General features: G+C 41.3%; 1 protein-coding gene across 3 annotated transcripts; it reads right to left on the bottom strand.

The window, feature by feature from the left end:
- Positions 1–2,862: 2,862 nt before the first annotated feature.
- Positions 2,863–10,659, bottom strand: MKKS (MKKS centrosomal shuttling protein). 3 transcript variants are annotated; one of them, XM_084262266.1, is made up of 6 exons: positions 10,581–10,659; positions 9,155–9,387; positions 6,888–8,307; positions 6,202–6,377; positions 5,401–5,511; positions 2,863–4,947 (listed from the first exon to the last, which is right to left on the bottom strand). In XM_084262266.1, exons 3-6 carry the CDS (start codon positions 7,876–7,878, stop codon positions 4,507–4,509), a joined length of 1,719 nt encoding a protein of 572 aa, XP_084118392.1. In that variant the 5' UTR covers positions 7,879–8,307; positions 9,155–9,387; positions 10,581–10,659; the 3' UTR covers positions 2,863–4,506. The 3 variants fall into 3 exon arrangements, with proteins under 3 accessions (XP_084118392.1, XP_084118393.1, XP_084118394.1); XM_084262267.1 differs by having other exon boundaries at positions 9,155–9,383; positions 10,581–10,628; XM_084262268.1 differs by lacking the exons at positions 9,155–9,387; positions 10,581–10,659 and having other exon boundaries at positions 6,888–8,499.
- Positions 10,660–11,528: the final 869 nt, after the last annotated feature.

Below are 11,528 nucleotides of genomic sequence, written 5' to 3'. Positions count from 1 at the left end.
ATTTAATATGTACCTGAAGAGAGCTGATGTCAGGACAGAAGATGACAGACACCTGCAATCAGTTCACAGAAGGCAGATAGGACCCAGCTGAGGCCTTCAAGGCACACACTGAAAGCTCGAATAAAAGGTTTTCATATGCAAGCAGATTTGAAAGTTCAAGTTTGTAAAGATGTTGGTATTAAAGTATGAAAATAAAATTCTGCAGGAGCTATGCCTACAGGATATTTATATACATTTCATGTAAAACTAGGTCAAGAATAACAGCAGTCAGCACAGTTAAAGACAAAAGGTGCAGAGCCCAATCCTGAAACATGTTCTGCAATTAAATTTGTTAATTTATCCATGTCTGGGTTTATGACACACTGGCTCTGTCTACACATGCTGAGAACATTTCTGCTTCCAGCATAAAGAATGAATCTGTACATACTTCTGAGCTTATAATGGGCATGACTAACTTGTACAGTGCAATGTATATAGACAAAAAGTAAAGGTATTTCTTATTTTAAAGTGACAGTGTTACTGGTCAATAAGTTATTTATTAGTACTGAGCAGCTTGTCTCTGCTGACAAGCAGGTAGAAATAACTCATTTACATTTCTGGATAAAAGCTGCTAAAGCTCTTGAAATAAACACTGTAATGTGACTAGGAACTGACAAAGCCTCTGTACAGATTATAAGCACACTGGAGGCAGGCTCTTTGCCATAAAAACAGACTGTTTCTGAATCTTTGGAGCAGTAGTAAATGCAAATCCAGTCAAAAGTTCTTCCTATGACATTGACTCATAGAGACTGATTTTTCTGAGACTGAAGAGTGTAGTACTTACATGACTCAGTTCACGCAGCACTGCTGAAGATGTAACAAATACTATGTTTTGCTACTTAACACAGCAAAACAAGGGCACAAGTAAAATTCAAGATTTCAGGTTTTGAGTAAGGTGAATTGTTTTGTACATGCTTTACTGTGCTTGTTACATTCTAAGCAGAATGTTTCTTACAAGCTTTCACAACAATACTCTCTTCCCATACCAGGACAGATTAACACTGTAACGGCTGGTTAACCTAAAAACACCCACTTCTGAGAAAAATCAGTCTTATGCTACCAGTACAGGAAGGTTCCATTTCCCAAACCCATAAATCTGTTTTTACCCTGTCTTCAAGGATTAGAATCATATGAACATCTGGTCTAAAACACATGCAGAGCAGACTCTGAAGACACACATGATACAGTAAGGATTGCTGAAGTGTCTGACAATGCTCTGCTTCAGTTCCAACCATTCCTGCACAGGGCTTTAAGGTCACATTTCTCTGGGTTGTGAATACTGAAGATGCAAGGCAATAAATCAGGTTACTGTTAGCAACAGTACTATGCTGTTGCTGAAATGTCAGAGGAAAGCAGAACGCATCTGGGCTGAATATAGAGGCAGAATGGGGGGAGTTCTCTAGCAGACATCTTTAAGTTTTCCACATAAATCCTGGTGAAAGTTAACTTAACGAAATGCCTATAATATTTTAACAAGGATTTGAGTTTGCTCTGAATTATCTTTATCTTTATTCTCAAGCAGGAAGTCATTCTTTACTTCACATCTGGATCTTAGGACTCTTGACCCACAAATGCCCATACCTTAAGAAGAGTTATTTTTGTACCAGTATTTATAGACAGGGAAATAGAAAGAGACTTGAGATATGACTCAGAGTGACTCTACAAATTCACAAATCAGTAGCAGAACCAAGTGGAAAAAGCAGGTATTCTGCAACCTTTGTCAATGCCAACACAGTAAAGTTTAATGATGTGTCTACTTGAAGTAGAACACGGTAATAGAAATACTAAAGATCTCTAAATTAATCAAGCATTTAGGTCCTTTTCACTTTGAAGTTTCAAGTATTAAATGTGAACTTAAATACCAAATGAAAACTAAAATGCTGAAGAACAATTATATTAAAGTGGCATCTTAAATATGCTGTCCTGAGTGATTACAGTATCAGTACTTTTTTTACTCCTGGTAGGGCTGGAGCACTGACACAGCTGAGAAGGCCTGCAATGAATCGTCTTCCTTCTTGTGCATTATCTGTAGAATTAAAGTTTAAATGAATAGTCCCTGAGCAATCTGTGGAATTCAGACATGACTGAGGTCATGATCAGAAAACACTTGTCTCTTAATTCTTGCATAATGTTAATTCTTCCCACTGAACAGAGTTTAAATTTCAACAGGAAAGGGAATAAAACCATAGTGACTTCTCAGAGGACCCTTACAACTGGGGATACTTTGTTTTATCAACTTCGAACACCAGGAGGAAACCCCACTATTTTTGCAGCAAAGTTTTATCAGGAAACATGAGAGTTCTAAGTTACTTCTATGTTGCTCTTGGATTGAAAGTCAAATTTCTATTTCCTTGCATTTTAAACAGTATCCAAAGTTGTATTCCTCCTACATTACCCACTAAAAGTAGGGTTAACACCAACTACTAAAAGTTCATGAACACTGTAGCATCAGTGAGAACTGAACCCAAACTGAACCCAAACTGCCTGCAAACAGCAGTGCCAGCTGCTTGCTTATTCTTTTCAGCCATAGCGGGAGACGAAAATTCATTATTATTAAAGTTATCTATAAATAAACAATCTTTGATTCAAACAATCTTTGGCTTAAATATAAATTAATTCTTACTCACAAAAAATTTAGTTTAAAAAAAAAACCCACAATTTTCTAATATGTGATTTCCTTAAAACCGAGGAGGGAGAAGGGAATAAAAATAGAATCAGATATGTGAGGGGGTGTGTGTTACAAATAGAATCAGATCTAACAAAGGTTTTATAGCTGTGAAGGAACCTTCAGACACCAAGACAAAACACCAGCAACTACTTCTACATAAATACTGTTTTAATTTTCACTTTACAGCGTAGTCACTAAACTCAACATTTTTGCACTGCATAACAAGCTGTTATTATGGGAAGTAAAATACTCCAATTCAACACTCTAGAGTTCAAGAGTCATAATGAGATGAAGCATTACCCAGTCTTCTGTCCCACCGTCATTCAGCTTCATTATTCCTAATGCTTTCATATGGTTCATGGTATGTGGGAGGATCAAGATACAAAAGCAGCCTTTTTAGTAACCAACTTTGAACAGCCTCCATCTTAACCCTTATAATATTCTTCTGCAAATTCTCAAAGGATGCCTCATAGCACTAAAGCAATCACTTAGAGTCATAAAGAGATAAAGAACTTTAAATAACTCTTCATTTGTTCCAGTGAGAAAATTATTATTTATGCTCTTAACACGAAAAGGTCTTTGTACAAAAGATCTGGAAAGATCTGTTTTTAATTACATATTTCAAAACTGAGTTATACAAGACAATTCTATGGTTCACTCAGTAAATATATTAAAAACTTAAGAGACAGGATAACAAATAAGCAGACTCGTCTATAAGTAACTTGGGTATTTTCTGGAAAAACATGTCAAACAACACGGTTGTGACAGAAGAGAGGGAGAAGAAAAGGGGCAAAGAAAGTGAGTTTAAGCAAGAGATTGTAACACCCCTTTTGATCTTGCATGCAAACTGAAAATGATAAAGTTTTGATCATTCAACAGCCTTATTTAAAGATCAAAACAAGCCTGAGCAGCTTAAAGCCTTGCTTCGTTAAAAGAAGCCACACACAAAAGAGTTAATTGAATGCTAAGTGGGATGTTCTTTCTTGCAGCTTTGCTTAAACAATATAAACATCATTTATGATCTGTCCTGTAATCCACAGAAGACAATCAAGATGCACTTTGGAGAAGGTTTTTCAACAGTCTGCCATTTATTTTCAAATCTTCCATTACCTACCTGCTCCCTTGAGATCTTCAGGTTGAGTTTCAATAAATTGCTTGTTTACACAGGAATTAAATTCTTCTGGGCATTTACAAACAGAAAGTGCATAAAACATAATGGGAACGAGATTTCAGAACAAAATTTTAAACAAGTGGCTCAAGTTATTTGCTAAAGAAAGCCTTCTTTTTACCTACAAAAACACCATAACAGACTTTTGTTGTAGAACTTTGAATGTGTAAAGCTGTTGCTGAGACTATATAAATCTCAATCTTTAGCATGTATTTTCTCAGCAAGTGAATCAATTTTCCCCTTCCTCTGAAGATGTCACAAGAGGTAACAAACATTCAAAACTTTGCTTAGCACAGAGAATATCACACAGGGTTCCTTACATTCAGCACTTGTTTCCTAAAGGAGATCATTCAAATCTCCCAGGATGCAAGAAATAAGTTTAGAAGCATTGTTTGCTCATATGTTACTATGATTGACTGTTTATTTAACCATCATAACAAAGCATTAAACATTTGAAAATCCTGGAGGCCACAGAAGATTAACAATCAGAAGAGTACTTAAGGGCTGTTTGATTTAAAATTACTGCCTGTTGTCCATATTCCAGCTTTTTAAAAGATCCTAACATCTGAATACATTACCCTCCTTTCAATTAAACATCTTGCTATGCAACACAACTCACAAAAGATCAGAGCTAATTTTGATCTTCAATTACACATGAGAGATCCAAAATCAGATTGGCTGTCTCCAGAGCTACTTGTAGGCCACTACACTTCGCAGCAAAACAGTCCAGTGTCAGAAAGTCAGCAGCCCTTACCAAGGGCGCTTTGGGACAGCCCTGTGTAAGGGGAGAGCCAAACTGGCCTTGCAAAAGCCTCCAGTTGAGATTCTCAGTGTTACCATTAATCCCACAGCCACATTTTGAAACTAAATCTGACCAATTAGAGGCCAAGGGAAAACCTGATGGCACAAACCAACAGTGTCCATAAACCATGTCTGTGAGAACTTCTCCACCATCATGATTCAGAGAGCAAGCTACAGACACCAGGGAGCGGCAAAATTCATTAGCAACCAATTGGTACTGTGTCCAGGAACAATCCATATCTTTACAGCTGCTGGTGGACAGACTACAAGTCTAAACAAAAGCAAAATCAGAACATTAGAACCCTTACAGAAGTAATTTTAAACAAACATATATAGTACTCCTGCTTTTTTTAACAGATGAGCCAGTCTTAACTAAAAAAGTGTAAATGTGACTATTCTACAATAGGAAACATCTCTACAGAAGTGAAAGCTGAACTCTTAATTATTTTTTCCCACAAAAATTCTACACATTTTTATTTTAACACTTCAAAAACACTCTAATACCTAAACATAGATTTAAAAGTACAAATATAGTATTAGCAAGTCTGAAATAAGTAATTAGCATAGTGCTTCAAGTAAACGCTTTGTTTTATATTACTAGACACCAAATAGGCAACAAATTTAGGAAAGACAAATGTTTTAACTGTAGCAATTATTCTACATGAATGACTATTCATTTCCTAAACATACCAAGCAGCTTTAGGAAACCTTATGTCTTACATACCTTGTGTCTTATGTATGAAGCCAAGTGAGTTTCTGTACAACCACCTCCTAACAATGCCAAAGGTTCCTTGATTGTTAACTGTAGCACATGTTCTGCAGTTTCACAGGCACGCTGAAAACCATATGAATTTGTCATTAGACATATCATGATTAATAGAATTTGCCTCCACTGAACTACTGGAATAAGATTTTTCCATAGTTTCTGGTAGACTTTATAAACCTCAATTACATCTGGATATAAAGCTGGTGAATGATTCCCAAAAACATGTTTGCTTGGTGAAAAATTGTCTTTATTTGTCCACACTCAGCATGGAAAAGAAGAAACAGAAGTGCTGTAGTTTATTCTCCCTCTTCATAAAATAGGGTTATATATAACAACTCAATCAGTATCAATGACATTTCTAGAGCAACTACTCACTGCAAAGATACACTTGACTACAGCTGGAGGTATTGCTGCTGCCTTTTGCTAGGCATTTTTTTTCTTTATGCTCTCATAGACCAAGAAATGAGAATGAAAATGGGTATTTTTATTCTGTTCATGAGGCCAGTGCTGGATAATGTTGCTGTCTCTAAACTTCCTGTATTAAAACAGAGGCATTAAATAAACAAAAGCACTTCAAGGACTTTGAAAAATCTTTGAAATTTGAAACAAGGGTGTTTCTGAATGGCTTTCTTGAACCTCTATGCCTCAACTCCATTTATGTACTGAAAAAAATCACTTCCTTAAACTCACCGTACCTTTCTCATGGTTTTTCCACTAAAAAATTACTTACCAAGGAAGATTCCAAAGAAATCTGCCTACCTTCAATTCATCCCATGCTGTTTCGTTTCTGTTGCAGAGTACCAAGCTGCAGACAGCTGCGTCGTTAGGAATTAGATGCACAAAACGTTTTGAAGCAAAACTCTCAACGCGTACATCTTTCAAGCTGCCATAATAGCCAGGAGACAGCAAATGCATGGAAGCTATAGGATTTGAACCTGTCAAATTAAGAAGAGCAGAGAACTCTATTACTGTCATCACAACAGCTATCTGTTGCATTTCATAAAGCATGAATTGTGTTCCTCGTGGCTTTTAAAATTAGATGTATTCTTCAACACCTAACATTTCAACCTACACAGGAAGCCACAAACAGACACCAGCATATTTTCAAAGTGCAAGACTTAGTGATAGTTTAAGATAAGAAAAACCAATTGGTTTATTCTCACTGGAGAATATGAAAATTATCTTTATTTACAAACAGTTACTATAATTGGATATTCGTCATGCAGCAATCAGCAGTCACAGGCACAGTGCATCATTAGAGCCTGCAGAAGACCAATCTCACCTTACGAATGGTTTGCAAGATAGAAGAGAACAACTCTTGCTCAGCTGCTGATAGGATACTGACATAAATAAGACTCCTTACTTCACAGTGACACCAGCCTAGATACATTTTCATTATGAGATGAACATTGAGGACAGTTCAGTATAGAAAACTCGCTTGTTACCTGTCATCCGACTCAGGGGTTCCATCAGAGATAGCCCAGCTCTGTCCACAGCTATGACATGGTTGTCTTTCAGATATTGTTTCAAGGATGGGTGGATAACTTTCTGGCACACTACAAGGCCAACTTCATCATTAACCAGCTGCTTTCCTACTTCAAGCAACTGATTCAGCTCTGACATTTCTAGAGAAATCCCATGATGGACTGTTACAGTTCCTTCCTCGGTGTTGGGGAGGTCTCCTGCCATGGACACACAGAAAACTGCTATCTTGACCAGGTGTGAAGAGGTTCTTTTGACTGTGAGTGGTTTCACCAAGTGAATTTCTGGTGCTTCTATCAATAGTCCAGGAAGAACCGTAGAATCCACAACTCTTCTACCTTTCACAGGTACTATGAGACACTTGCCTAAAATTGCATTAGCCTCAGCGTGAGAGGGAACAGTCAGCATAAAAGCCTTTAAAATCAGCATGGTGAGATGATCAACTTCTGGTTTATTAAGCATGCAAGCAGGCTTGCTTGTTAGTACACTACGTACCAAGCAAAGAAGAGTCTCTACACTGCTAAAATCCACAGATACTCGGCAACCACAGGCCTCAGATTTGAGGTAGTCCATACACAAACTCAGAAGATGCTTGCTTATCTTAATGATGGTGCAAGTTGCCACATTTAGGCTTTTAAAGTTCTCAATCAAACTACAGCAAAGAACAGCAGTAAATAAGCCACAGTCGCTGGAGCGGGATATGTGGTTCTGTACAGAGGCCGTCAGAACTCTTAGCACGGGATGACTGACAGAAAGACGACTGAGTATAGCTGAGGATTGTGAAGTTGTGCAAACACAGCCTCCCACACCGTTGTGGAGCTGTTTGAGCCTGCCAGCAGGGCCATAGCAAGATCTGAGCATCCCACTCAGCAGAGAGAGCCGCTGACTAAAGGCGTCTTTAGTTAAAGGTTCCCTAGCAAATAACGGAGGCTTTTTCGCTGCAAGACGAGACATTTTCAGAGTAAGATTTTAATTCTGGCCAACCAACCAGAGTTCATTTTGACTTGGATCTATAATTCACAGCATTTTTAAGGTTTAAAGTAGTACATTTGAATTCTGTGTAGCTAAGGATTGTTATTTTCAACGTGAAAAAGTGCATTTCTGGGCCAGCTTATGATCTAATTCTTAAAATGAGGTTTAAATCCCACTACAAAACCGATACACAGTGTCAGCAGTAAGCTATTTCATTCATGACGATCCTTTTAGCTTCTGAATGTGACCGAGCAGATTTTTTTGCAAAAAAGTTGACAAGCATGCTTCCAAAATGGACACCTATAAGTGACAGTCCTGCCACAAGCAGGAAGTTCTTCCTAGTCCAGCTGGCTTTCCTCATCTCTTCTTCTGTCAGCACTCACAGATGAAAAGCTCCAAAGCTAGTTACACCTACAATAAAACCAGAAAGGTGTTAGGATAATCTTAAGACAACATTGCATAGGCTAAACCGCTATTTTATTTTCACAAAGCACTCACATAAGGACAAATATCCAACTATAATACTTCTTAATTGAGAAAACCTATTAATGTTATATATGAAAGCTTATATTATAGAAGTTACACATTTGCTATAAACTGCAATGAAACATAACAGTCAAAACAATAGCGAAATTAAACTTTTTTAGCTTGATACACAAGAAAAACTACTCAGCACTGCTTCCCAGGCAACTCCTTCAGCAACAAAAGCTTTTAATGTTCAAACAACTTTAAGAAACCCCTGCCTCTTAAAGAAAAGTTTCTTACAATTTTTTTTAGCTCTTAAAATACTTCAAAACCAAGAGGAATATTTATTTACATTTCCATCTAATCTTTTCAGAATTTAAACTTCTCTCACACTTAAATGCTGTTTTCTGTTGCAACTACCACAGAACATGTTATTATGCAAAGTCAAAATTATTTCTGGACAGTTTAGAACCTGAAAGAACATTCTGCAGACCCAGTCACAAGAGTTTGTCTGCTGAACTGAAGCTACTTAAGTTTGCTGCTAAATATCTTTAAGACTTATCATACCATCACTTAATCGATGCTGTCATGCGGGATTTAGGAGTAGTTTGAGACTTATGATGTATTTTTTTGATTGATGCAGCTACCAGATTAAGACAGCTGCAACATAAGAATAAGACTCTAGAAGTTGGAGCAGAAATAGCTGCCTCTGTCTGAAAATTCTCATTTAACTCAATTTAACTGACTCATCTTCCACTTCAAAGACACAGATACAACTTCTTAGGCAACTTACCCACAACACATAGCACTAACGCTATTTCTCTTTATTTTTGTGACTGCTTTGCATCACGTATGTCACAATCCCAGGTTCTGGAACAAAGTCCTCTGTCTTCACAGGTTGGAAAATTGGACTGGACTTGACGTAAAACCACCCCCAGTGCACAAGCCCAAGGCCAGCTCCCATAACAATCAGAACTTTGTAGTCCTTCCAGATGGTTTTAAGACCCATTGCAAACTGGCATCTACCTAGGTAAAGATAGTTTATTATTTTAAATATATTCTAGAAATCCTTTTCCCCCCCTATAATAACAGATGAACCTGAATGTTAATATCTTTAATTACAGTGCAGCGGATGATTAAAACACAGGACAAAACAAGGAAAAGTCTTACTTTGTGAACTTCAAATTAAAAAATGCTATAAAAATAACCTCAATTCAGACATCTTGAAATGCTAATTGCTGCATTTATTTCAAGCTTTGGCATGCTGGATCTTAAAGCTTTGTTGGTTTGTCATGTTTGTCTAACTACAAATGTTACTGCTTCAGATTGTAAATATTTGAAGCCTAAACCAAAGCAGTTCCAAAACACACAGTTCCCACCCCCACCCCCCAGTTAATAAAATTCAATGACTAATCAAGCTCCTAGCAGAAATTGGAACTGTTAACTAGCAGGCCAAGCAACTTGCAATGCTTCTGGCATCACTTTATATCGCACAGAGCAGCAGCTACACTCAACTACCTCAGCCCTTGATCTTCAGAAGTCACAAGGCATCAGTAGAAGCCTAGTAAATACGTCCCTGGATAGAAAGGATGGGTAAACCTCTATTTTCCATGGGATTACACCAAGAAATACCAAATGTCGGGTGGGTGTGTGTGGGGAACAGCACGTATACTCAGGTTCTGTATCAGTTAGCTGGCGGTTTAACCAGTTACAAAGCTACAACTCAGAGTACGTGTTCCTACACCTCCTCAACTTCACCCGACTAAGAAGAGCGACGTGCCCTCCTAACCCCCTCCCCGTCGCGCTGAGGGGGTTTCACAGCTTCACACCGCTCGGCAGACCCGCAGCCGGCCGGTAACACACCTGAGGCGGGCGCGCTTCGGCTGTACACGCCCGAGGCGGTGCCGGAGCCAGCGGCCGCGACCCTGCCGGCCCGCCCCGTAACCTGCGGTAGCGGGGACCCCGCTGCCCCCGGTCACACCGCCACACGCCCCCAGCCCTCACGCCTGCCCCCGCGTCCCAGCGACCTTGCGGCGCGGACGCCTGCGGGGGGCGGAGCAGCTCGGCTCTCCTCAGGCCGGAGGTGGCCACGGAGCACCGGCACGACGGGGAAGACGGGAGTAGGGGACGGCGCGCTCGGGGCTTTCTACTCCGCTCTCCTCGCGTCCCCCGGAGGCGGCAAGCAGGGACAGACCTGCCCCACCACCCCCAGCGCTCACCTCAGCTCTCGCCCCAGCGAGACCAGGGGAAGACTGCCCCTCTCCCGCCCGTTTAAACCCCCAGCGGCCGGAAGCGGGCTGGCACATCCCGGAAGTGCTGCTCACGTCCCGCCTCCCCGGGCTTGAGGCTGTTGCGGAGGCGTCCGCGCTCGCCATTGGTTACTCTTAGCGTCACGTGAGAACGAGGCGCGTTCAAACTCTCTTTCTGTCTCTTTCTGGTGTGCGGCCATTTTGCGTTCGGGCAGGGCGGAGTAGGGCGGGGGGGGTGGCTGCAGCCGGCAGCCATTTTGGATAGGGGAGAAGAAGCTCGTGCTCAGCAGCCATCTTACTTGGGGGCAGCGGAGCCGTTAGAGCCGCGGCGCGGGGAGGAGGTACGGCTCGACTACGGCGGCGGCAGCAGCTCCGCCCGGCAGCAACCGGGAGGCTCTTGTGGGGGTGGCCGCGCCTCGGTCTTCGGTTTTACCTAAGGAGGATAAGCCCGTGAGGCGGCATCCCGCGGGAGCCGGCCGTTACGGCGGTACCGGCCGGCTCCCGCCGCTCCTCCCTCAGGCACCGCCCCTCGCGTCAGCGCCTTGCCGGCCCGCGGAGGGACGAGCCTCCGTAAGCGCCCGCCGGGCTTCGAAATGCTTCTCAGCTCTGCGTCTGTCTTCCTCGCTTCGCTCCTGGCGCGGTCAGGCCGCGTTACGTCTGCATACACCTGCCTCAGCCTTCCTGCGGGCGGGCAGGCAGCGCTGCCCCGCGCGGAACGAGCCCGAGGAAATCCCTTGCCTGACCTAAGCGCTTTTCTTGGCTCTTCCTCCGCTCTGCACCGCTCCCGTCTTCACCTTCCTCTTTCCCCTGCTCTGCAGGCGCTGCCAAGCACACCTCCTGTCATATAATTATCTGATGCAGGGGGAATCAGCCAGCCCCTTTTCAGTGGTCTGTGGGGACAGGACAAGGGGCATTGGC

Source organism: Gallinula chloropus (genome assembly GCF_964237585.1).
Source record: "Gallinula chloropus genome assembly, chromosome: 3".
Taxonomy (NCBI): domain Eukaryota; kingdom Metazoa; phylum Chordata; class Aves; order Gruiformes; family Rallidae; genus Gallinula; species Gallinula chloropus.
The sequence above is the reverse complement of the archived record's forward strand: the minus strand, read 5'-3'. Positions and strand labels throughout refer to the sequence as shown.

Coding starts and splice junctions, on each gene's coding strand:
- MKKS (XM_084262266.1), bottom strand. CDS start 7,878: ATGTCTCGTCTTGCAGCGAAAAAGCCTCCGTTATTTGCTAGGGAACCT. Junction 5,512..6,201: donor CAGCATGGGATGAATTGAAG/GTAGGCAGATTT, acceptor TATGGTTTTCAG/CGTGCCTGTGAAACTGCAGA. Junction 4,948..5,400: donor CTTCATACATAAGACACAAG/GTATGTAAGACA, acceptor GCTTTTGTTTAG/ACTTGTAGTCTGTCCACCAG.